Source organism: Pipistrellus kuhlii, unplaced genomic scaffold (genome assembly GCF_014108245.1).
Source record: "Pipistrellus kuhlii isolate mPipKuh1 unplaced genomic scaffold, mPipKuh1.p scaffold_m20_p_1, whole genome shotgun sequence".
Lineage (NCBI taxonomy): Eukaryota > Metazoa > Chordata > Mammalia > Chiroptera > Vespertilionidae > Pipistrellus > Pipistrellus kuhlii.
The window spans coordinates 113,604,451-113,632,223 of NW_023425404.1; the positions used below are offsets into that span (position 1 = coordinate 113,604,451).

Consider the following 27,773-nt stretch of genomic DNA (forward strand, 5'->3'; position numbering starts at 1 on the left):
TTTAAAATTGATTTAAAGCATGATAGTACATTTGGTGTGAGGGTCTGGCAGAATGAGTGACAGTATCTTGTCCTCAAATGAAGTGTAGAAATCCAGGCTTCATGGCAAAGCCTGAGTTGGGTGTTCCTAGAGGGGCAGAGTAAGCCATTATTAAAGATCAGAACACTGGGAAAAAATGAACCATTTGGACGTCAGGGTCAAACCGAATTCTTGCTTAAGTGTTCTCAAGGCCTCCAGCATCTTGGTATTTGGCGCAAAAGAGGAGCTGTTTGCTCGGTGACTTTGGTGCAGATTGATTTATTTATGGCCTCTCCAGATAGAAAGTGTGAGCGCCCAGTGGCTCATCTAGGCTACGGGTCCTTCCCCTTGTCCAGGAAGCTCTAGCACAGCCCGATTCCTGAAGTAAAGAAATCATGTTTCACTCGGTTGATCGACTCATGTACTTGATTTCTTTATTTTTCATGTTTGTCTTTTCCTGTGAAATTAAAGGCCATGCTTTCCCTTCTTCTGATTTAACTCTTTGAATCTGTTCCTTTCCATTTGCCCTTGACTTAGGAAGAGCTGCTGAAGAAAAACCCAAACATAACAATGTCAGTGAGGCGCAGCGCGTGCTTTTTCTGAAACTCGCCTCTGAGATGTGAGGCACACAGCCTGGCTCAGGGAGCTGCACCTCCTCCTGCCATTCTTTGTCCTCATTGTAAGGAGGAAGGCACCTGAATAGGACATTCGGTAGATGGTTGACCCATCAGCCTAGAGACGGAGGGAACATTCTAGGCGCCATACCTGCAAAGGGGATGCCATTTTTGCTTGCTTTAAAAGCAAATCTAAAAATATATTTCTTAGCAGCTGTGTCACTGCAAAACAAAACAAAACAAAAACAAGAAAACCTGCTCTGCTGCAGCACAAGCCGCTCATCGGTATCTCCAGGGCTCAGCTCTTAATGCTTCAGAGCTTGCTGCAGGTTTCACATATCTATTGGGACCAAGGAGCCTGTTAGCCTGCGAGCTGGAGAACCTCAGCATTCACGTGAAAATGAGAAGTGCGTCACTATTGGCAACCTGCGGCGGTAATTATGTTAATCTGGTCATTTTAAGACTGAAATATGGTGCTTTAAAATGTGTCTGTATTTTTATCATTTGTAACAATGAGCTGAAGAAATTGAGTGAAATGCTAATAAGCTTCTATTCAGTACCACTTTGTGACTTCAGCATGGCAATGAGTCAGAGGTGGCATTTTGATATTTTTAATTTTGGCAGAGAATTTTGATCTGCAGAATTTTGCTCATATACATAGTACATCTTACTATAAAAACTACCAAAACATTTTTATATTCTACAATAGATACAGTGAATAGCTGTATGTGCAAGTCCTGCCAATTATGCCTTGGCATATATGCTCAATAACAAACATTTCCATTAAATCACTACACTTTGCTATACATCTGCGCCCGTTCCCCCAAAAAAGAACAAAAATTATTTTTGAACACTACCACAGATACATGGTTTTCTATCAAGATCTAAGGCACACAGATCACAGTTTTTTAATACAAATACAGGACAAGACTAATATGGACAATATAGTGAAATTCTGAGCACATTCAAAAGCTTATCTTGCCGAAGCCGGTTTGGCTCAGTGGATAGAGCATTGGCCTGCGGACTGAAAGTTCCCAGGTTCAATTCCGGTCAAGGGCATGTACCTTGGTTGCAGGCACATCCCCAGTAGGGGGTGTGCAGGAGGCGGCTGATCAATATTTCTCTCTCATCGATATTTCTACCTCTCTATCTCTCTCCCTTCCTCTCTGTAAGAAATCAATAAAATATATTTTTTAAAAAAAGAAGAAATGTCTCTTCCTAAAACAAACAAACAAACAAACAAAAACACAAAAGCTTATCTTTAGCTAATTGGTATTGCCGCCTCCTCACCAACCAAAACTTTTATTCTGTTCACAGGCTAGTGATGTCACAGATTCTCTTCTCCTTCCTGAAGACAGGTTCTCCCAGGAGATAAATTGGGAAGGGAAGAGATGTGTATAATTGCCTACCATGAATTGTATAAATAATTGATATTGGAATGTACTTATAATATCAGCATAAAGTGGATGGGAAGTCTTTTAACCAACCTGGCCTGGGTTCAGAGTTGCCAGTACATTTGGGAATGAGAGTGGGTAAAAGCGCCTTCTTGAATGTGAGTTCATAACATATAATCGGGCGTTTTTCTCAGAATGATGCTTTTGAATATTACCGCACAGCATTCAGTATCTCCGTTACTTCACGAGCTCTTGTATTTCCAAAAGCGAGTGTGCCATTCTCTTCATCCTCCTGTGAATATATTAAAGTGAGTATTGTCTTTCTGTTTGAATGATCCTATAAATGTTTGTTGGTGATTTTAATAACACATTGATCACACTTTTCTGCATGTAAAGTCCTATATGAATAAGTTAGCTCATGTGATGTGCACGGCACCAGGGGGCTAAGACTAGAAGCTATTCCTGAGCCAACTTAGCAGCCGAACCAGAGCCTCAGGAAAGTTCAGTGGCAGGACCACAGTCTGGGCAGGAGACCACGGCTGCACAGGTCCCAGGAGGAGAACCCAAGCCTCTTCACTCATAGCCCAGCGCTCATCCCTCCACTCCTTTCCTTGGGCATCGAGGTGGGCGGGGGTACTGAAGGAAGACAATGATTAACCCTTTTTTAAAAAATTGGAAACGAGTTTGTAGCTTCAGCACATTGAAGGGGAACTTGAGAGCTGAGCTTCAGTGGAATCAAGCCATCACCCTGCCCTGATTTTAAGAAACTCCCTTTGTTGATTGACCCCGATCTTCCTATCGTCTCTGGGAGAAACTCTGCCCAATGTTGCTTTTCAAAGAGGAGAAGGGAAGGAAGAGAAAGGATAACCTAAAGAAGGAGGAAAGAAGACTGCAAGTTGGGTTGGGCCGAGGGCAGTGGGGAGGTGAGGGGAGACATGCTACTTGGGGGTTAGCCCGGAGCTTGTTTCTCTTTGCAGTGAGTTGAAAGTTCTTGCTGCTGATCATGAACTTCCAAAGGCACTTCACAGATTCCAAAGCATTTTCTTCGCGTGCCTCGCCTCCTGTGTTGCAGGGGATTCTTTCCTCTTGGGGGCAATGATTGAGGGGAACAACGAGACCACCTCTGCTCCTTTGCTAGAGGTGGGCATTTTGTGACATGGAGCACGACTTCTTTACATGGAGTCACTGGACTGGCAGCTGTCTTTTTTTTCCTCCTAAGAGCCTCTGTTTTCGGAGTGCCCAAAGCCTGGCAGTTTGTGCTGGGGACACAAGGAAGCAGCTCTTATCTCTGAGGAGGAGGCTCCTGGCAGCACCAGGGCCTGTGGGGAAGCAGTGACTGGCTCATGCTGGCTTCACTGCCCAGCTGTCTGTGCAGGGCACAGCAGGGCGGGCAGAGGAGCGTGCCACATGCCAGGCCTGGGGGATGCATGACTCCCAAACTGGCTGTCTTTGAGACTGTTATTTATCCAAATAAGGAGAAGCAGTGGTTTTGCTGACCAGCTCGGATTTCTGAGCCATGTCCGCTGGCTGGCTGGCTGTCTTGATATTTGAACTGAAAACACAAAGGTATGCCTTTGAAATGGAGCATTCTTGTGGGGGTCACGGGTATCCTGGAGACATCATTTGGAAGGCAGTTTCTCCCCACATTTGTAGATAACAGTAATATACTCTCGTCTACTTTTCTCTTGTACCTCTTGCAGCATTCAATACAGATGACTTTGTTTAGATATTTCTGGACCTGATTTTAGATGGAAATAATACCTATATTAGCAATCACTGAACCATTGCTTTCCTTTGAAGAGTGTTCAAGGAAGGTCAGGCCTCTGCACTAACTTCTTTTTTTTTTTTTTTTTTTAATATGTTTTATTGATTTTTCCGCAGAGAGAAAGGGAGAAGGATAGAGAGCTAGAAACGTCGATGAGAGAGAAACATCAACCAGCTGCCTCCTGCACACCCCCTACCAAGGATGTGCCCACGACCAATGTACATGCCCTTGACCGGAATCGAACCTGGGACCTTTCAGTCCACAGATTTATGCTCTATCCACTGAGCCAAACTGGTTTCGGCCTACCTTCTTTAAAAAATAAAAAATTAAAAAATTCTTTATTGTTTAAAGCAGCAGCCGCCAACCAGTGGCCCACGGACCACTGGTGTCCCATGAAGTCGGAAAAGTTGGCGGCTGCTGGTTTAAAGTATTATATATGTCTCCTTTTCCCCCCACTGACCTCTCCCCAGCTGTTCCCTCACCCCCGTCCCAGGACATTCATTCTCTCACCCCCCTACTGTCTGTGTCCATAAGTTATGCTTAAATGCATGCATACAGGTCCTTTGGTTGATCTCTTACACGCACCTCCTCCCTTCCCTCAGGTTGGACAGTCTGTTCGATGCTTCTATGTCTCTGGAACTCTTTTTGTTCATCAGTTTATGTTGTTCATTATATTCCACAAATGAGTGAGAGCATGTGATATTTTTCTTTCTCTGACTGGCTTATTTCACTTATCATAATGCTCTCCAGGTCCATCCATACTGTTGCAAATGGTAAGAGCTCCTTCTTCTTTACAGCAGCATAGTATTCCATTATGTAGATGTACCACATTTTTCTAATCCACTCATCTGCTGATGGGCATTTAGGTTGTTTCCAAATCTTAGCTATTGTAAATTGTGCTGCTATGAACTTAGGGGTGCATATAACCTTTCTGATTGGCATTTCTGGTTTCTTGGGATATATTCCTAGAAGTGGGATTACTGGGTCAAATGGGAGTTTATTTTTAATTTTTTGAGGAAATGCCATACTGTTCTCCACAGTGACTGCACCAGTCTGCATTCTCACTGCACTGACTTCTTAACACTAGAGAGCAGAATTGTTCTGGCTCTTCATGGTTCCCTGCTCTGGTCTTTGACTTTGGGTAAGACAATTTAAGTCTCTGGGCCCAGTTTTGTGTGTGTGTTTTTAATCCTCACCTGAGAGTATGTCTTTATTGATTTGAAAGAAAGAGGAAGGGGAAAAGAGAGACAGAAAGAAAGAGAGAGAGAGATCAGTGTAAGAAACAGGGACCAGTTGACTTCTCTACACACCCAACTAGGGATGGATTGCACAGCCTAGGTATGTGCTCTGACAGGAAATCGAACCCTCAGCCTTTTTGGTGTACAGGATGATGCTCCAACTAACTGAGCCACGTGGCCAGGGCTGGGCCCTAGTTTCTTTATCTGTAAAGAAGGGATTATAACATTTACTTGGTGGGATTGAGCTGGAAATGAGGAAATTCTGGAAAGCATTTGGTAAGAAGGAAGTTTCCAAAATTGTGAGTTGCCTTTCCCTATTCCCATCTTCTCCTAGCAGAATTAGTTGAACATTATTACAAGTAAAGAAATTCTAGGTTAATTATAATGGCCACCCAAAGCTTAACAAATCAGCTGAATGGAGATTTTGATATGAGCTTTCCATTTCTCTAGAGAGAAGTCCTTCTCAAAGAACCGTCCCTAGACCAGCAGGTCAGCAGGACTTGGGGACTTGTTAGAAATACAGATTCTTGGGCCCCGCCCAGATCTGCAAAGTCAGACACTCCAGAAGCAGAGCTGGTGCTCTGTGTTTTAGCAGGCCCTCCGGGTGACTCTGATGCATGCTGTAGTTGGAGGACCACTGTCTTAGAGTAAATTGCTCGTTAGGTCAGAGATCAACCCATTGCCCCAGGACACTAGACACTCCCCCACCTCTTGCCTTGAATACCTAAGAAAGGAAACTCTTACCTACTGAAATTCTTCTCTTTATTTATGGACTCACATTTCACCTCTTCAGAGAATTATTTCTCCACTCTTCTAGCCAGAAGAATGTAGATCTCAAGAGTGTTTGTTGCACTCGTTTGATAATCATCAAAATTATTTTTGCTTTTTTTAAATTTTGAATATTCATGTACATGCCTTATTTTTTCCCCTCCCAGAATGTCAGCCCTTCAAATGTATGTATGAAGCCGCACAGATCTTTTTTTCATCATCAGCCTGAATCCTGGGCTTTGCTTATGTAGTGGCTACTCCATAAACACTTTGTGGACCCACAGAATGTTGCAGTTGGAATAGGCCTTGGAGATAGTTTAGATCAGACTTCTTGTTTATATTTAAGAACCTGATGTTAACACCTGGATCAGAGTGCAGTTTCCATGATTCCCTGTTTCGTGTTCTTCCTACTTCACCATGCTGCATTTGACTGCAAAGGAACACCTTGGATGGGGCATTGGGGGCCACAGACTCCAGCCAAACTCAAGTAAAACAGTGGATTTTTAAAGGTATATTCATTTAATTTATAAACATGGAGCTCTTTAAATTCTTTTATAACTAGTGAGCATTAGGAAAGTTGAAGAGCCCATATAGTTACACAACAAATAACATCTATCCCCAGTCTTACATGAGAGACTTCTCCCAGTTCACTCACTCAGTATACTGGGATACCCATGGAACTTCTTATGGCTTCAAAAGTTGCTGTTAAGAGAACAGGTGGCTGTTCTGAACCCAAGAAGAGTTGGCACCTGGACTGTTTTGATCTGGATTTCCATCATTGTTTTTTCATGTTGATTTTGAGGGAAAATTGAACTTCGTAGATTTTTTTAGTTATTGTCCCTCAGTGTTATCCTTTGGAGCTCTTCCCTCTCACAACCCTTTCTCCTGTTGACAGGACTGGCTAATATTGTTCAGCCAAGAGTCAAAATAATGGCACAACTTTTTTTTTTTTTTTAATCTTTCATCAGAAGCCATCCATAAAATTCCCTTTAAAATGGGTTCTGCTGACAGAGCTCATGGGGTGTTCTGTGTTTGTTCTACTACCTCATAATGGCACCAGTACATATCCTACTCCAATCAATGTAAGAACAGAGCAGCCCTGACGTTTTGGCTCCTGTGGACTCAAGGGTCCCAGGTTCGATTCTGGTCAAGGGCATGTATTTGGTTGCAGGCACATCCCCAGTAGGGGATGTGCAGAAGGCAGCTGGTTGATGTTTCTCTCTCATCTTTGTTTCTAACTCTGTATCCCTCTCCTTTCCTCTCTGTAAAAAATCAGTAAAATATATTAAAAGAAAAAAAAAAAAAAAAGAACAGAGCTTGATGCAGGCAATGGGGTGATTCCAGGGCCACTATTATAACCCAGGTCCACCGAGTTGACTTCAGAAAAGCTGTGCAGAAAGGAGGAGCTGAGCAGGAGAGACAGAAGCCACCTGAAGGGGTTAAACCTGCCAGGCACTTGGTGCTAAAAAGCTGAGCCTGCTTGAGGAGTGAGAAAGGGTTTGGAGGAACCGAGGGAAGCCTTGAGATTTGAGTTAGCCACATTATGATAGGACAGTGACAGACCAAGAATAAAGGATTGTTTGTCCTCTAGCTTGGCATCTACCATTCATCAATTTGTTTACCACTATTTTCTGCAACAGTCTCTGAAAAATACCTAGTTTTTTAAGCTATAAAGCATAACACTCTCTATAGATCATCAGTTTGTTGCTTAAGTTCAGATATGTTGAAGATACATCATCAAACTAATAGATATTTTTTATTCTGACATGTGGTAATTATTCTAAAGGTATAGCATGTTATATCAACTTTTTAAATTTGCAACATAATTAAGTTGATCAGTTTTCCTAACAAAAGCTAAGAGGGACAGAGGACACAGGGACGGAGATATATGCTTCTTTTAGCGATCCAGCATCTCTGAGAAGTGTGGTCCCAGGAATGTCACCAGTAGCAGAATTGGGGTCATAATGGTAACAAATATTAATTAGATAAGGCCCAAATATTTTATCCCATTAGTAATTTGGTATCTATGACTAATGAAAGCATCTATGTGTACGTATACATGTACTATGTGTATATATACATACTTATATGCATACCACTAGTGATAAAACGATATATAGTGATAATTACAGATACATAATATAATTAAGTTTAATAAACTAGAGACCCCGTGCATGAAAATTCATGCACTGGAGGGGGGGTGGTCCCTCAACGTGGCCTGCCCCCTCTCACAGTCCGGGAGCCCTCAGGGCAGGAGGCGACCTGGCGATCAGGGGAAGGCAATGCCCCATCACATCTCTGCTGCTGCCACTGCCAGCAGTGCAGGCCTTGGTCAGCCCTGGTTGCCTCAGGCAGCCCTGAGCGGCTAAGCAGCTGCCATCTGAGGCTTGCCTGCACCTTGGGCCAGCCCCGGGCAGCTGGGGAGCTGAGGGGACTAAGGAACTCCAGAGGCAGGTTCGCTGCAAGGCCAGGCCCATATACCCTTACAGGGCTGAGGGGACTGGGTGCTACCATCTTTGAAGGCAGGGCAGTTAATTAGCATATTCCCTCCTTATTGTCTGTGGGCACCGCCATCTTTGCGAAAATATGAAGGTCAATTAGCATATTCCCTCTTTATTAGCTAGGATAAGCATAATAAATACTAATCTGTATATTAGGTACATACAATATATAATTAATTCTATAATTAATATAACTTATTTTGAGGCAGAAAGATAAGACCTCCTAGTAAGTCAAGAGAATATCTTGGTAATTGGATCCTAAGCCCACTGATATGTCCCAGTTATTCTTTGCTGAAAAAAACTCAACCTATAAGTGAAGTAAATGAGGTAATTCTCCAACAGAGTTCACCACGCTGCACACAGAAGCTCAAAACTCAAACAAACCCTCAGTAATCCCAGCGGGGAAGGCCTTGGGAACACAGTTCCTCCCAGAGCAGCTCCCAGTGTCCTGGAGGACACACCACGATTTTATACTTAAACGAGAAGGAAGCAGTGGCCCAGTGCCTGGCTGAAGAAGGGCATTCTGGCTGCTTCGCTCCTTCCCAGCAATGGGAAGCTGGTCCCAGTTCTCAGCTCCTTGCACTTCCATTTCCTCCCCATCAGATGGGTATTTCTGAGGCCCATGAAATGAAATCACAATTGAAAGCACTGGGTAAGCTGCAAACTGCTGGATGCGTATCGTGTGTGTGTGTGTGTGTGTGTGTGTGTGTGTGTGTGTGTCCGTCCGTCCAAATATATCCTTTGTAGAATTAGAAGTGTTATAAATAAATGAACAAGCAAACAAATAAATAAAAATATCCTATATAATAAAAGAGTAACATGCAAATTGTCTCCTCGACCAGGAGTTTGACCGGAGTTCGACCAGGGGTTGGGGCCAGCCCACCCGTCCCTTCCCTCTGGCCAGCCCAGCCTGATCAGCCCTGATCAGGGTGGGCTTGCTGGACCCCACTGGTGCACAAATTTGTCCACCAGGCCTCTAGTATTATATATTGCAGAATGTATGTTACCAAGTTAAACAGGAGTTTAGAGAACTGTCATAAAAAGAAAAACACAGCCTAAGGAACTGAAAATTATATTTGGGTGACGGAGGTGACTTGCTACTAGCAACAAGTCTGGAAACACCGAAGGGGATTCCTGTGTATGAAAGAACAGTGTCCATTCAGGAAATGGATGATGTGCCGAAATGGAGGTAACTAATGAGAAGGCGCTATTTGCACCATCTGTTGCAAGTGATAGAAAGAAGATATCGTTTTACAAACTGTAACTATTTTAGGTACAAAAGGAGGTTGTCCTTGGCCTGGATAATACAGGAGTATCCCAACAGAAGATCGAGTATCAGTGAGAGAAGAACATTTTTCTTTTATTTGTCCTGCAGCTTGACACTCTTACAATCCTGCCTTGGAAGTTAAATGATTTATTTAACATTACTTTACTCTGTGCCAGACAGGTCTTGAATCACCACTGAACACAGTGCTAAGACAGCCAGGGCCAGTATTGGAGGGCTCAGTGGAGTTCCCTGTGTCAAAATATTTGTGGAAATATGCTTATCTTAAATATAGCCATAAGCTAACCGCTGACTGGACCATTTCTTTCTTGAGAATTAAATAATTTTGGCAACAGTCTGTCTCATGTCTGGGAGACATTCCATTTATGATCAAATACAATATTAAAAGGTTCACTGGTACCTCACAAATGACCATCTTTCCAGTTGTAACAGGATAAGCCAGATGAGTTTGACATCTTTTTAACATCACAATCACTTCCCTTTGTAATATCGTCCTAATGTTGATAAGTACATTTTAGATATTCTTTTAGCATAGGTAATTTTTTGTTAACGCCAATCAAGAAATGAATAAGAAAGGGAAATAATTTCTCAAAACCCAGACTTTCCAGAGCATAAAACGTATTTCTTTTTGAGTCAATGCTGAATTGACCAGCCTGGCCCTTCTTAACAGTAACTCTAAAAAAATGCGTTGCTCCCGCAAGTGCCAGTCAGTGAAAGGAAGCGGGAGTCTGAGGAGCAAGACACTGAACTTGGCTGGAAGAGCAGGTTCACAGAGGCCGGAGGGTCAGGTGCAGTGAGGGCCAGCATGGGGGCATTCATGGTAGGGTTGTGGTGACTTGGCCTGAGAGACCCCTTTGCTGGAGAGCCCACACCCCTCAGGGGCCGGTCTCAGGTGCACCAGGACATGACTGAGATCAGCTCGTCCTTGGGCAGTGCTCAGCTAGGGAACTCCTCCTCCTAAGGGTGAGCTGCGTGCTGCTTCTCACTGGAGAGCATTTAACGCACCCTGGTTCACCGCGGGACTGGGCGAGCTTTCAAAGCCCTGCCAGGGAGTGACTGCCCTGGTGAGGAGCCTCGGTGCACTCCGCAGGCCCTGCCCGGAGCACTTTGCAAGTGAGATCGTCCTGGGCCCCAAGGGAAGGAGGAGACGGTGGGGGAGGTGAGCTAGACAGTCTCTCACCTTGTGCCCACGGGCTCACGCGGGAATGGGGTTGACAGAAGCCACCTGACCCTAAATGAGCAGACACGGGCTAATGTGCGGAGCGTGGTGGGAGTCACTGAGCCCATCGGGGACTGGGCATGCCTAGTGCTTCTGTTTGGCGGGGAGGGGCGGTGACCCGGACGCTGCACTTCTGTTCCCTCGCACAAGCAGCCCTGCACGTCTGTCTGCACGGTGGGTCAGTGACTGCGAGAGCCTGAGGGCTAGGATGTCTGAGGTTTGCCAAAAGCAGGGTCTTTGGGGGTGTGCCAGGGGTGCACTCCTGGCTCAATCGGACAGACACAGAGAGCAGCCCCCGCCTCCCCCTTCCTGGAAAGCTCACTCGCATTGGACTGAAACCTGCAAATGTGCACCAGATGCGGTGCTGATGGTGCAGCTCCCGGTACTCCGCCTGAGAAATAACAAGCTCCTGCTGATTAGATTAAAAATCAAAACAAGGGTTTTCACATTCCTTTCTCCTCTCTTCCGACCTCTTAGGTGGCATCGGTTACAACCGCTCCATCCAAATATTGTTTCTAATGAGACATCTTAGGAGGGTGGCGATGTCATGTGCCCCGTTCCCTCCCTCCTTTAATAACCACAAAACGTCTTGGTGGCAGTAAACAGTGTTCGGAGAGAGCCTGTGGTGCTGATGAAAATGAGCTTGAGAGATGTCATGGCATTCTTTTCGGTCAGCAAGGACAACCTCTAAAAGCCTTGAAATGTTTGAAAAAATGCGCAGGCTGCCCAGAGTGTGGTCATGGAGGAGGCGGGGGTAGCCTGAGGCCACAGGCTCCAGAGGGACTCTGCTGGGTTCCCACGTGGGGAGCTTCCCGTCAAACCGGCCCTCGAGGGCTCAGCAAGCTCGCAGACTAGCAGAGCCTACCTGTGAGCTAAGGAAACACCTTCCTTCTCGCTCAGCTTTTGTCAGCCATGTGTTCGTGCTGTGCTCCCTGAACACCGCGCAAGTCCCTTCTTGTTGGGAGCGCAGTCCCTGCGCCTGTTCCCCTGGAGGAGAAGAGCCAGCCTGCGGGGCTGCCCACGGCCTCAGCCTTGGAAGACTCCTCGGGCCTCCATCCCGCTGAGTGTGGGGCGAAAAGCTCTGGTTTCCTCTCTCGAATCCCCTCATTGCTCAAGCATTTGCTGGCCCCGTCTATCTCTTCCTCTCCTCTCAGGTATGCTCCCCGCCTGGCACCGCCAACGGGCTGATTGATGGCTGCTACCCAAAGTTCAGCTTGGTGAGCGAGGCTGGTTAATGAATAGACAGACAGCCTCCTCCTTTGTGTTTTCCCTTCGGTGCTATAAACCAGGGGGATTGGCTCACGTTTCCTTCCGTTGCCAACCCAGAGACTTCCAAAGTCTTGGCAGCGGCACAGGTGTGGGGTGCCGGTGCACCTGGGTTTCCTAGCAGCTCCCGCCCTCCAAGGAGCGCTGACCCGGGAGCTGGCCCCCAGGGGAATCAGCCTGTGGGTTCCCGGATGGTTTCCCTTGGTGCTGGCTGCTTGTGTGCTGGTTTTAATGATCGTGTTTGCTTTAGTGGGTCTATTTTGTAATGCTTCCTGCATTGTTAACCCATTTACCTAGGCCTCCCCGAGTTCATTGGTTGGTGTGTGTTTTCCATGTAAGCAGTTGTTAAAGGACTGAGTCACCCAGCCGGAGCCGGCGGTTGGATGTGGGCTGAGGTTATTCGGTGACTGATTTCCAAGGGGAGGAGACACGGGCTTATCCTGGGGAGGAGGACTTTTTATCCATGCCCGTGGCAGCTTCTTTCCGAGGACTGAGTAGAACGGGATGGTCTTTCCTGGTTGGGAACACAAGCTGGGGGCCATTTCAGGATCTGTGCATTTTGTGATTTCTTCTCTGAAGAGAAAACTCTGAAATACCCAAGTGTGGAACTGAGGATTTAGATGAAGCCAACAAACAAAGGAATCGTGTAATTGGGAGCTGAGCCAATGCGATTTCTCACGGCATTAGTTATACAGGTGATTGCCCTAAGAAAAAGTAAGTGGCTTTAATTCTTTGTCGGTGAAAGTCTCATAAGAATCCTCTTCAGCTTTGCCCGGTTACTTCATTGTGTAGTCTGACTGAGTGGGATGTTTACAAAATTCTAGACTTGAAATGGTGGAGCTTGAAGCAAAATAAACTGTACATAATATTCCCTTTCTGCAAACAATATATGTATTTTAAATACTCCACAAAGACATGATTACAGGAGACAGTTCCCAACATGATTTAAAATAAACATTTTTATAGGCTACATTCCCCCCCCCCCCCCCCGCAGAAATAATTGTAAGATGTTTCCCCCTCTTATCCTACATTCAAAAAACTTCTCAGTGAGTAATATTTGATTTAACTTACAGTATTGGGGAGAAATACAAGTTGGATATATGTTAGAGTTTCTAACTCAAACGTTAGGCAATTCATCTGATACTGTCCCAGAGTTGTTTCTAGTCTTTAGGAAGTTCAGGCCAAACAGCATATTGAGCTGGGAACTGTGGTCAGGGACAGCAGTCTGGGCCGGGCCCTGGGCTGGGATCTGGAGGAAACTGCTGTTTACAAGAACTGGAAGGACTCAACCCGGAGGCAGCAGTGGTTTGGGCAGTAATGGGGGAGGGAGAGGCAGTGCCCAGCCCAGGAGATGGATGATGGAGGTCCGCCTTGTTCATCCATTGCCAGGATGCAAGAAATGGCCATCTGCTTTGTCTGGGCTGAGGCACAGGCGAAGGGATGTCTGTGTTGTATTCTGGTAAAGTGTTAAAAGAACCTTAACTTTTGTGTGTAGGTCATCCATTTCCTGATGAAAAAAATGAAATTCTTTAAAGCCAACATAAAGACGTTACTCTGAAATCTTGTGGGGCAAAAGTGTCAATGGCATAACATATCCAGATACATTTAGCTTACTAAGAGAAGTGAGATGACATTGTAGTTTAGTGGCATTCCGAGAGATTGATGGGAAATAAGGGATTCGGGCATATCAAGGTGCATAGTAAATCTCTCTGTGTGTGTGTGTGTGTGTGTGTGTGTTTGCTTATTGGTTTTACCTTAAAGTTTAATATAATTTTCTCCTGAAAGGACTGACTTTGAGTACTAGTGCAGGAAAATCCCAGTATGTATTATATAAATGCTATTTCTTTATTCATTTGCCAATAAAACAGGAGAAAAAAAAAACAACCTGAAACTGGGTACTGATTCTAAGAAGAGATCTCCATGAGATCAGCATAAAAGGCTTGGACTATTTAAAATATGAATTATAGAATCTTAGATATCATCCTAGTTCACTCAGACTATGAGTGTTTCCTGCATTCTATAAAGTCCACTTTTTATCAGAGTAGCCAATGGTCTCCATGGACGATCACCCTGAAGACTTGGAAAAAGATTCTCTCTTCTCATCTCCCCATCCATACCTTCTGCCCCATCCTGAGTAAGTTGCCTTTGGTTGATCCATATCCTTTAGTGTATGAACCCAAGTTATCCAGTTATAAGGATTCATTCTGGTCGGAGGTTTAAAACATTTCCCAGGACAGCCAAAACCGGTTTAGCTCAGTGGATAGAGCGTCAGTCTGTAGACTGCAAGGTCCCAGGTTCAATTCCGGTCAAGGGCTGTACATTGGTTGCTGGCACATCCCCGGTGGGGGGTGTGCAGGAGGCAACTGGTCGATGTTTCTCATCGATGTTTCTAGCTCTCTATCCCTCTCTCTTCCTCTCTGTAAAAAAATATGTAAGACTTATTTAATAAATAAATAAATAAATAAATAAATAAATAAATAAAACATTCCCCAGGACATAATGGGAACATCATGTCATTCTCTCCTGGGGCTCTATGGAGAGCCAAGGATGAAATGATCAGGGTTCTTTTTTAGAACTCAGTCTTGGAAAGTCAGTTAGCTTGGCAAACCAATGCAAGAATTCTGCCAAAGGCTTTCTTTCAACCTATAAATCACTCTCGCTGATGGAGACGTTCAACTTTCGATTACCTCTTCTGCCATTGCTGAGTGCTGTCTTCACCTGCCGTATGCATAACTCAGGCGGACAGTGGTTCTCCCAGGAACCCTGTTGGATGATGGCAAGGTTATTTTGAAGTGGACAAGGCAGGAGTGATGCACAGTATTACCACTAGGTACATGATACTGATTGCTGTGGCCAGGATCCATCCTCCTTGGCTGAAGTCCCATTTTGGTTGCATGATACCCATGCGATTCTTGCTACTGGATGTTAAATATGTTTACTAATCACCTGCAGTCCCAATACGAATGCACTGGGTATTGGGATTATTAACTATTACCTTTCTTTCTGAATTAATCTACAAATGACATCAATAACATCTAATGATATTTTTGCATATTTTATTTTAAAAGGTAGTTGTATGATGTACCTCTGAACCACTTCTTTTCACCTTACCCAATATGTTTTTAAAACACCTATATAGGAAAAAAAATAAAATAAAATGCCTATGCAAGCACCCTGTTGTTTAAAAAAAAAAATGTACTCAACTTGTTATGAAATAAAGTTAATTTCACATTTTTCTTTCATTAATATTCTTTCTCCTTCTAGACAGTTCTGTTCTCCTCGGAATCTTGATGTCTTTTTTTACTCTATTGTTAGAAAAAGGGGGGATGAGTATTAATTGGGGTCAGGCTCCCCTAAATCAAGATGTAATATGAAGCCAGGTAAGAGGGAAAAGAATAGGGAGCAGTAACTAATGTCATTAGGATTTCTGTTTATCTTAAGTGGGTTCTAGACATCTGAAACCCCCTTTAGTTTTTGGAATTAAGAATAAGGATAATAGTGCCACCATTTATTGCACTTGACTCATCTTGAGCATTGTTACTCTTTCTACAAAGTAGCGTGTCTGAATCCATGTGATAAATTGATCTTTGCATTCATTTGGGTTGATTATTGCGTTGTGCGGTTTAATTTGCGTGAGGAATTTGGCCAGACACGCCCTGCTGGCTGAGCCACCATTCCTTCTTGTATTTGATGACCTGTGAAGGTCTGCTTTGCTCACCACTAACCCAAACCTTTCTTTATTCTTTTTTATTTTCTAATTTGTTTCAAGACTTTATTTCAACAGCTGTTACAGCTTATTAGTCATCACAATGATCAGTGGATGTGTTATAGTTTCTAGGCCATAAAACAGCTTCAATTGCTGAGTTACTGCCACCAGACTCCTCTGGAAGGCTTTAGACTTTCAGGTGGTAGTTAGTTTCTTTCCACTGAGCCGTAACTTGTGGAAGGTAGAGTGGGAGAGGTGTTCATAGAGGATCCATGTTGCTCTGGTGCAAAATTTCTGTCAGGTGGCTAGCCTTGCCATTCTGAAATGAGAATTGGGAATGCTCTTGAGCAACTGAGTCAAGTGATCAGAGAGAAGACTGGCTAGGCCTTGTGGAGCTGACATATGTGGATCCCAACCTTGAGCTTCAGCCTGGAAAATGGGGTGAGGACAGCTTGCTGATATCCCAAGTTCACTGTAGATGGGGAACCAACTGGCCCATTTTGGTAATACCGTGTGTGTGTGTGTGTGTGTGTGTGTGTGTGTGTGTGTGTGTGGAGGTGGAGGTGGAGGACATGGAATAAAGTTGTAATTGCCAGTAAGGATCCTGCATACTCTGGCCCCCCAGAAACAGTCTTTACCCCGCCCCCCAGAAGGCTGAGAAGCGAAGCCAATGGTGCTCCGATAAGGTAGCCTGAAAAGGCTTCTGGTGGTTGCTACATATTTGCACCTCGCTTGCATTTTTATTGGTCATTACTATTATTAAATCTTTCATAACATGTGAAACTCCTGGGACAGGGGTTCTGCACTGCTGAATCTTCCTGGAGACAGAATGAGGAAGTTTGGGAGTCCTGCCATTCTTCCCCTGCATGCACTCTCCTCTCAGAGCTATACACACGAGTAGGAACTGGGGGCTTTTTAAAGCTGTGTGCTGGAATAATGCCTGGTTCTAAGCAAGTGCTTGGTAAATACCATTTCCTAAATGAGTGAATGTGTAAGATAAGGCATCGGTATATATTCAAGGCGCTGGGCTCTGCTTTATTTTCAACCTTCTGTTGCCTCTGCTTTTTCTTCTCTCTTTCCCCATCACCCACATTATGGGTCTCCCAGCTGCTCATCTTAGTTCTCATCTACTTGAGCCCACCTCCTCTCTCCTCGTCCCTACTTCACCCATCCCCAGTCATGTATGCCCTCCTTGTCTGCACATCCCCATAAGCTTGCGGGGGGCTCCTGTGACAGCACGACTAAAACTTGGAGGGTGGACTTGGGAGGAGCCACGGCCGTTTGTCCCTTCCCTTAGGTCCATTTGGAAAATCTCCTGGGCTTTGACAAAAACAGAAAGTATCAAATCTTCATATCCTGAATTAATTTCTGTTTTTTATTCTGCCCCTTGATAAACACAGCAGTGTAATTGCAAACTAGTTTTCCCTTTCCCCATTAAGTTGACACATTTTTCTATTGAACTAGATTTAACATATAACATTATATTAGTTTCAGTTGGGACATAGGTGAATATTGAGAAAGGATCACCAAAATAAGTCTAATTAACATCCATCACCTCCTTAGAGTCACAATTGTTTCTTTCTTGTGATGAGAACTTTTAAAATCACTGTCTTAGCAACTTACAAAAATACAGTACAGTATTAACTATAGCTTCCATGCTATACATTATACCTCCATGACTTATTTATTGTATTTGTTATTTTAACTACAAGTTTATATCATTGATATCTTTAGGCCACTTTTACCCACCCCTCACCTCTTGCCTCTGGCAACCACCAGTCTGCCGTCTGTATCTATGATTCTTGAGTCATTGATTCTTGACTCATCATTTCCTCTAAAGGAGAGCTAATGGGTGACCCTGTGGGAGTCCCTGCTCTCCTAAACTGATGGTACTGACACAGCCCGGAAGTCCCTGCTGCCTGAGCAGGAAGTACTGGGCTTACAGCGGCCAACTCCTGCTGGCTTCTTGTCATCACATGGCAGCCCCAGAGGATGCACTGGTAGGATTTCTTCTCCCGCCGTGCCTGGGATTCGTCCCATCTGTCTCCCTGGCCTCCACTTGCACGCTTATCTCCTGGATCATCATTTTCTCCCAACCTCCAGAGCCCATTTTCTCAGAGGCTCAAATAAGTAAGGAGATGGTGAGCGGGAGTGCAACTTCCCTTCAGGTTTTCCCTAAGCATGTCCATTTCCTCTGGCCCCGTCACTAGGCTGTGTCAGATGGGAAAGATGCTTACTATTTTCCAGGGCTAATACTAGAAAATGTGCCCAGAACAAGTTTTAGCAAACACAATTTTAGCACTTTTGATACAGTAGACCAAATTTATTCAGTGTCTCTAAGAAGTTATTACCTCAGATTTTAAACCACTGCACAATTTTCCCTCCAAACCCCACTATGTTGAGTTCTACATCAGCTGTATTTGGTTCCTGTGGCTGCTGTAACAAAATAGCACAAGTTTAGTGGCTTACATCACCACAAATGGGTTATGGTACAGCTGTGGCGATCAGAAGTCGGGGTGGGTTTCACAGGCCAATAGCAAGGTGCTGGCTGTGCCACTCTCCCCCTGGGGCTCCCTGGGGAGAATCCATGCCCCTGCCTTTTCCAGCTTCTAGACACCGCCTGCATTCTTTGGCTCACAGCCCCTCCTCCCTCCTCAAAGCCAGTGGTACCATCTGACCCTGCTTCTGCCACCACATCTCCTTCCCCTCTGACCTGCTTCCCTGTCACCGAGAAGGGCCCTTGTCATTGCAGTCAGCCCACTTGAATGATCCAGGACAGTCTCTCCATCTCAACATTCTTAAAGGGGGACATCTGCAAAGTGCCTATGCCATGTCAGGGGACATAGTTACAGGGTCCTGGGATGAGGGGTGGACATCTTACAAAGGCCCTTATGCCGCCTCCCACATCAGGGAAGCCACACGGCCCCTGGCGCTTCTCTATAAAAATGTGACTATCAAAGGACATGTTCTAACTTATTGTTTTATTTCCAGATGCAGAGAGAACTTGTTTATGCAAGAGGAGACGGCCCTGCGGCCTCTCGACCAGGGTCCGCAGCTCACCCAGCTCATGCCATTCCAAACTCTCCGCCCTCCACTCCCGTGCCCCACTCCATGCCTCCTTCCCCGTCCAGAATCCCGTACGGGGGCGGCCGCCCCATGATGATCCCGGGCAACGCCACCATCCCCAGGGACCGACTCTCCAGCCTGCCCGTGTCCAGGTCCATCTCGCCCAGCCCGAGCGCCATCCTGGAGAGAAGGGACGTCAAGCCCGATGAAGACATGAGCGGCAAGAGCATCGCGATGTACCGCAACGAGGGTTTCTATGCGGATCCTTACCTGTACCACGAGGGGCGCATGAGCATCGCCTCCTCCCACGGCGGCGGCGCGCACCCGCTGGACGTGCCGGACCACATCATCGCCTACCACCGCACCGCCATCCGCTCGGCCAGCGCCTACTGCAGCCCGGCCCTGCAGGCGGAGATGCACCTGGAGCAGCAGTCCCTGTACCGACAGAAGTCCAGGAAGTATCCGGACAGCCACTTACCCACGCTGGGCTCCAAGACGCCGCCCGCCTCTCCGCACCGTGTGCCCGACCTGCGGATGGTGGACATGCACGCGCATCACAACGCGCACGGGCCGCCCCACACTCTGCAGCCCGAGCGGGCCTCGCCCAGCCGCCAGCCCTTCAAGAAGGAGCCGGGCACCCTGGTGTACATTGAAAAGCCCCGGACCACGCCCGGGCTCTCCGGCCTCGTGGACCTGGGCCCTCCGCTAGTGGAGAAGCAGATGTTTGCTTACAGCACCGCTACGATCCCCAAAGACAGAGAGACCAGGTAAGGTGGGGGTGGGAGGTTTGGGGGCGGCGCAGGGTGGCGTGTTGTCGAGCGCGTGGCTCCTCAGTGGTCAGGCCACGAGAAGAGATGTCAGCTGAGCACCGGCCTCGGGCAGCGTGCCCTGCGGATGCTGCTGCCGTGGGCTCAGCCTAGGGTCAGAGGCCTTCCTTGTCTGCGACCTCAACATTGTTGGGGGTCCGGTGAGGCAGACGCACGGCCCTGCTCCTGGAGGGCAGACACACCAGGTAGTGGTCAGTGCAGGCTCCTGAGCACGTCATCCATAACTACGTCTGAATAATTTGGAAGGACATTGTGGTTAGCAGAAACCGTTCAGACCAAGAAATCCAGAGCTCATGATAACGAACCGCCACAGAAAATAAGGAGTGAGTGGTTCAAGGAGTAGCTGTTTAAAGTGATGATTTGTGTTTTTCCTTGTAAGTTGCCAAACTAGAACCTTCCTACTACATTTTTTTAAATTCTCCAAAGTTCATACATTAAAAGAAAAGTTAATTTTGATAGAGGGAATTTTTCTAGCCTGAATTGGTTAAATCAATGTAATAATTATAATTTTAAAAAATCTAGTAAAAAAAATGCATCCCAAAACTAGTTGTATAGATCCAGATGTATGAAAAATGAAATCTACATATTTAATCAATCAGTACTTTTATAAGAACTAGTGTTACCTGTTCCTCGAAAAAATGGTAATATCACTTGCTACTATTATATAACCTTATAGAAAGAAGGCTACAGTTGTGAATGTAATGTGAATTGTCTATCTTACTTTTTCACACACCAATCAAAAAGCCCCGTCCTCATTAGCAGAATTTTATCATGAAAGGGCTGTCTCTCCTTACTGTTCAGTCACAGCAGAAAGATTCCTGGAGGATAGAAAGGGAATGAACGTGGAAGTCTGGGAATCATTAATGCTCTAACAAATTCTAGTCCTTTCACACAATTAAAAAAACAAAACAAAAAAACTAGCAATGGTAACTGGCAAGATTATGTAGGACTAGGAAAAAATAAGAATTGGGAAATGATATTTATTCTCTCCTTTCCAAAGGCTGTAGGAATTGAAAATCTAAGACTCAAAGAAAGGAACGTGGACAGCTGAGGGGTGTGGGAATACTGAGGCTTATTGGAATAGACCAATGTCACAACTAGAGAGAAATCTACCAAGATGCTCCTTGTTGCTCAGAAGCTTGTGCCTTTGAAGAAAGGGTGACATGTCCTCTGGAGTGGGCTGGTGGGAAAACTAGTCACCTAGGGGAAAGACTTAGAATCATAAGAATTTAGTGAGGAAACAGAAACATTCATCTCCAGGATACTATGTGAGGACTAGAATCCATCCTCCCCACCATCCATCCCCCCACCACCACCACCATGGGCACCTTGTGGGTCACAGAGAATTGAGAGCTTGATTCCACCGTGGATCATAGTAAGCTATTTCCACCCTGCTGGGCTGTAGGCACATTTTGGTCAATGACAGTGTATGACTCTTTCCCAGCATGCAGTTACCACATGTTTATAACTTAATGAGCATCACTGATCCCAGGTGGGTTTTGTTTTTTTAATTTTTATATTTTTATTGACTTTAGAGAGGAAGAGAGAGGGAGAGAGAGATAGAAACATCAGTGATGAGGGAGAATCATTGATTAGCTGCCTCATGCACATCCCACAATGGGGATCGGGTCCACACAACCTGGGTGTGTGCCCTGACTGGGAATCGATTAGTGACCTCCCCTGAGACACACATGCCACGCTGAGCCCAGTTTTCCACAGCTCTTAGTATGGGAGGGAACAAAAGAACTTCCCGCTATGTGGAGTCTTCTCTATATTGGATCAAAGTCAAGTAGAATTTTAGCCTTAAGCAGTATCCGAATTCTTTTATGGACTCTGCTTCCTCTTTAGGTGTCTATTGCACCAAAGCTCAGAAAAAGTAGATGGATTTATGTTTTATATGTTAGAAACCCTTTTTAGAAAATCTAAATTATCTTATTTCTAGAATAACAAGTATTAGAAAAATTGACTAAAAAAGAATAATGTTCACTTAAAATATACTGTCATTATCACTACCATATTCAGACATATGATTATAATTATGAGCATAATTTTACTTTTTTTTTCCCCCCCCTGAAATGTGAAATAACAGAGGAAGAATTTTATCTCACACATCTGGCCAAGGTCATTCCTTACCTGTTAATCAGCTTATCTTCAGAGAGTGGAATTGGATTCCTTGCACATACATAAGCAGGCTAAATTCCCTTTTCCTGTAGGCTAACATGCACATGCACATGCACACACATGCACACAAACATGCACATACATCAGCATTTAGAGTCCACATTACTGAAACACCTAAATATCCTTAACCCAGGCACATGACAAAAGTGTGTATAGAATGATTCTCTAGTAAAAAGACTTGAGTCTGGAAATTTTGCTATCAGCACTCCCACCTATCATCCCATCGTTACCAACAATAGTGATACTTCCTCTTCTTCAGTTGTAGTTCTGGAGTCTTCTAGAGAGCTTAGTGACTGAGCTGAAATGTAGTACTGCTGGGCACCACATTTATTTTATAAGTACTACTATTTTAAGAAGAGTGCTGAGGGTAGCTAGCTTTTACTGAAAGCCTTTTATGGTCCAAACATTGTGTTAAGTAGTTTCTACACATCTTGCGATATAATCATCGTGGCTCAGTGAAGTATGTATTAGCAGCATTTCAATTTTACAAATGATGAAACTGAGCTCAGAGGAGTTAAGTAACTTGCCCAAGGTCACAAAGCCACTAAATGACATAGAATGTTCAGGTCCATTAAAGAATCCATACTTTTTTTTCAATGTGCAATATTGTGCCTGGTGCATAAGAACTATGCACCACTGAGAAGATAAGTGAATTCTGAGCATTTTAACAAGAATTTTCCAAAAATGTTTTCAGGACTAGATGCTAAGTGACTGCTCCTGAAGGATATTTACAATCATAATCATGGTAGAATTTGCATAATTAGCTGCTAAATATAAACATGCCATTTAAAATATAGCTGCCCTAGCTAATACATTAGCACAATTATGCAGAAATAAGGAAAGAATATAGAGAACCTTCTTGGTAGATTTTATTTTTACAACAATGAATGTGAGTACTATGTCAATGAAATTTTTTAAAAACAAGAACACAAAACACTTACTGAAGCACAAAATGATAATCCATTGTTTCATCTATACCGGATGTTATTTCAGTTATATTTAATCTGTGGAAGTATTTTTTAAAAAGTCTTCAATGCCTAAATGTCTAATTTCATGAGGATAGGGTTCTATAAAGTGCCAAACCAATTTCTTTTGCAACTTAATGATGTTAAAAAGCAAATAAACCTGAGAGTGCTCTTTTTATAGAGCTCTGAAGTGAACTTTTACATCTAAGACGGGAAGCTACAGAAACACAGGAGGGAGACTCAGAAATCTGTGGCGATGCTTTCTTTGGGGCACAGCTGGATCCAGATGCTGTTCAGAAGAGCATTCCATGGAAGGGATGGAATAACTGCAGGATGTTTGCAGTCACAGAAGAAAAATCCTTTCTTTCCCATCTGTGATCAGGAAACTTCCAATGGTAGCTTTTTTGTTTTGAGAGCACATTGTTTTATAACAACCCTATTGACTTGAAAATGAGTTTAAAGTAATTTCATCTTGATTCTTGTATTTAGTCAGGTGCCTTGATTTAATAAATTTGGCATCTCTTGTTTTTATAAATATGCTTCCACAAAACACTAAAAAATGACAAATTATGCATTGAAGACCTGGAAAAAAATCATGTATTTTGGAGAAATGTTGGTAGGGCTCTCCTCCCAAGATGGCCATGGGATTTGGAGTAGGTGAGCAGATTACAACTGCTTTGACCTTCAGGAGAGCAATTCTCTTATCTGAGCTTCTAGAAAGAAAAGAAAAGAATCTTGAGTGATGGGTTGGCTTTCCTCAGATGGCTTCCCTTCAGCTGGGACTCCAAGAAGCGAGTGGGTCCCTGTGCCTGTTAGGAAGTGCCGAGGGAACAGTGTATAACATGATTTAGTACATGGACCTCTCTTCGCTCGGTTGTAAAATTACTTCATTAAATAGCACCATTATTTTTATTCATGGCACATAAAACAGCACTTAAGAATTATAAAATCCTAGGGCATTTATGTTTTGCTATCTTGTATTTATAGTTTGAATCATATAATGTGCAATATCTTTATTAAAATAGCACTCAAAAATTCAAGGGTACTCATTTCAAAGTGACTAATAGCTCTCCCTCCAAATGTATAACAGATTCCTCCTAATGAAATATTTTTCAACAAAACATGGTAAACTTGAACTAAGATCATATCTTACTATTCTGCACGTACAGTAGCTAAATTCAACAAACTAGTCAAGAATCCACAGAGGACATTCTCGCCCTGTCTGGACATGTATATCTGGGGAAAGAGAAGCCACGTGGAATTCTGCTAGGATTTCTGAAACATCACAGATTTAAAGAAACAGAATCTCTTGTCTTGAGCCAAGTAGAAAGAAGGGAGAATAAAAATTCTGTGTACAGGAGGAAGCCTGCATGCTAACTGGCAACTGGTGTCTGTTCTTAATCATTTTACATCATTTTCTCATTTTACGAGGATTATATGTTACTGTGTTGGTAACTTTGAGGGGTGGGATGCATCCTTGGTTTAGCAGTTGATTGAGTGAAAGTTTAAATTCAGATTTATGTCATTTAAACATGTTCCCCATGACTGACAGACATTTGAAGATTTTTTAAACTGTGTTTTGTCCTGCTACAGAGGTGAATCTGAATTATCAAGATAGAATGATTGATTTTTTTCCTTCTCCTCTGTGTTTCATCAGATGTGAGCCACATCAGAGGTATCCTAAGTAACTAGACTTGGCTTTCTAAAGCAATGTTTTCTTAACTTGCTCACTATTGATACTTTGGGCCTCATAATTGGGCGAGGAGAGAGGGGCTCTCTTGTGTGTTGTGGGGTGTTTAGCAGCATTTCCAGTCTCTACCCCAGTAGATGCCAGTAGCAAACTACTCCCCTCCCCCAACCAACCTTGCCTGTTATGACAATCAAAAATGTATCCAGACAAAGTCAGATCCCCGGGAGGAAAAGCACCCCTGGCTGAGAAGCAGTGCTGTAAAGGAAATTTGGACTTTTCCCACTTATTGCAGTGGGCAAATGAAATAATGCCTCACACTTAAAGGAATGTAAATCATGACATTCCTAAAACACAGATCTTGACAACTTTTATTCTATTCTTTGCTTTCCACTTGGTAAAACAACTTATTTATTGTTATAACTTGCTGTCATTACTTTCAGTTCAATCGATCTTTAATCCATTTATTGACAGGCAGTAACAAGCCTGTTTTTTTTTTATGAACTTGGACTCCAAAGCCAGATTGCTTGATTCAGATCTGAGTTCTAACATTTGCTGGCAGTTGGGACCTTTGACATATTACTGACTCTTGCTCTGCCTTCCTTTGATCATCTGTAAAATCCAATAAAATAAAACCCTAATATGCAAATCGACCAAACAGTGGAAAGACAAGAATGACCGGTCGCTATGACACACACTGACCACCAGGGGGTAAATGCTCAACGTGAGAGCTGCCCAGTGGTGGTCAGTGTGCTCCCACAGTGGGAATGCTGCTCAGCCAGAAGCTTGGCTCATAGCTGGCAAGTGCAGTGGCTGTGGCTGGAGCCTCTCCCACCTCCACAGGAGCTGGGAGCTGAGCTTTAAGGAGCAAGGAGCAGGCGGGAAAGAGCAAGGGGTCCCGGACTGTGAGAGGGATGTCCGCCATGGGTTTCTGGACTACAAGAGGGCCCAGGCTGGGTGAGGGACACCCCCCTCCCCACCTCAGTTCAGAGCACAGATTTCATGCACTGGGCCTCAGGTAAGGATAATAACATGACTTCACAGTATGGAAGAAGACTTCACAGTTAAGTGCTTTGCGCCATGCCTGCCCTACCATAAGTGCTCAGGGCACGCCTGCTTTGAGCCAAGCATCCTACTAAGTATTATCAAACAGGGAGCTTAATCCACAGAGCTGGCTAGGACAAAGGACTATTTCTGAATATAATACCAGGAAGAACATGGAGCCGGTGAACAGATTATAGAAAACAGCAAAACTCAGTGTGAAGAAAATTGAATCAACAGGGCTTCAGGATCCAGATGAGAATGTTTAGAATATCAAAGCCATTTTAAGTTTATTTCAGGAGAGTAGTCAGGGTTGCACATGTTGGGTCCAGGAGCAAAACGACAAGCCAGGGTGAGGGCATCCTTTCACTGGGGCACCCAGGCTGTGAGACTGAGGGTGAAGACGCCTAACCAGGTGCAGTTGAGATTGTTAGATAATCTGTGTTGATGCCTAATAGTGCCTGAATGATTCAACTCTTATCTCGATTGCTTTTCCATGCAGCTCTAATTATGGATCAGTAATAAATGTTTATTGAGCTTCTCTTCTGTGCTTAGCTAGAGGCGGGATGTTTTGCAGGACACAAAGAAATGTCTATGTAGCTCCCATGCACAAGGAAGACAAACTGAAGACCGTCATAAAACATCAAAATTGTGCCCTTGCCATTTTTTCTCAGTGGTTAGAGCGTCAGCCCTCAGACTGAGGAGTCCTGGATTCAATTCCGGTCAAGGACACCTACCTCAGTTGCAAGCTTGCTTCCTGACCCCAGTCTGGGCACATGCAGGAGGCAACCAATCAATGTGTCTCTCTCACATCGATGTTTCTCTCTCTCTCTGTGTCTCTCCCCCTCCCTAACACTTTCTAAAAAAAAAAAAATGGAAAAAATATCTGCAGGTCAGGATTAATTAAAAAAAAACAAAAAACATGCACATACATCAAAATTGTATTATAAGCATATATATAAACACAGTTAAGTACAGGAAACTTCTGAACTCTAAAAGCCTACTAAGTAACTGTTTTTGTAGGAACAACCACAGAAATGGGATTTCATTCATGGGTTCTGCTCGGGGATTCTTTTCTTGTCACTGACAGTAACGCTGTCTCGCAGAGAAGGGAAGTGGCCATGCAAGTCACTCGAGGGGAAATGGCTCCCCCAGAGCCTGCAGCTTCGTTCAGGAGCAGTTCTGTTCCCAGCGTCGAGAAGTCCAGCTGGGAAGTCGGACCACGTTTTCTCTGAAAACAATGAAGAACAATGATACAACTAATAATACATTGTAGGTTATAGAGGTTTCCGTGGTCCAGCTGGAAATTCAACCACCATTTATTCCAAGTTCTTAACAATGAAAGTACAAGTAAACTTTTAATTACAAGCCTAATTTGGGGACTGCTTGTACATAATTAATTCCAAAAAAGTGATACAGACAACAATGGCTATGAATTCAGACAAGGGAGCACTTTCCTCAACTCATGCTGGTCTGCAGATGAGCTAGAATTTAAGATATATATATCAACTCAATGAAAAGATATTAAGATATTACTTGGGAAGTCAGGCTGATCTTTACCCAAAATCTGCTCTATTTCTAGCATTATGGTGCCTATAAAAATATCATCTGGATATGTTTTGCTGGTCTCAGAAGTCAACTAAGAGCCAATAAATTGAATTAATGCTTCAGTCACAGAAATATAAGCTTCATGGTTAAGTAATATTTGCTAGTCATTTCTTAACTGCTGAGTGGAGGCAACAGCTGTCTGATAAACATGGTACTTAGCCACCTGACAGGTTTTGAAGATAGCACTCCTCTTGTACAAGGAATATTCTATCGAAAATACCAGTGGAATGACTGTCACAAAGTCTGTGTTACTTTAAACCAGTTTCCCAAAAGGAAAAGCCATCATCTGTCACTAATTAGGTGAAATTTAAATATGCCCTTGTATTGTCTTTGAATATTCATGAGGTGCTGTCAGTCAGATGCCTTGGGTCTGAAACCAGAAGCTAAGCCAGAGGAATGTAAACACTGTGAGAGTCAGATAAGCCCCTTTCCTTGTCGACTGGAACCTCTTTTTTCAAAGAGAAGATGAATGCACGCTTAGGTGCGGGTTCAGCCTTTTTGAAAGACTCAACGCAGACCCATCATGGGTTATGTTGTCCTTCTGTTTGGGCAAGATCAGGGTGATTGCACTTGTTTGAATTTTGAACTTTGTTATTCACAAATGAAGTGATTAAAAAAAAAAAA

General features: G+C 44.0%; 1 protein-coding gene across 1 annotated transcript in view; it reads left to right on the plus strand.

The window, feature by feature from the left end:
• Positions 1–27,773, plus strand: part of KIAA1217 (KIAA1217 ortholog) — a 296,834-nt gene that overhangs the window by 212,134 nt on the left and 56,927 nt on the right. The window contains 1 exon segment of the mRNA XM_045588070.1: positions 18,766–19,607. Coding sequence (XP_045444026.1) covers positions 18,766–19,607 — 842 coding nt within the window.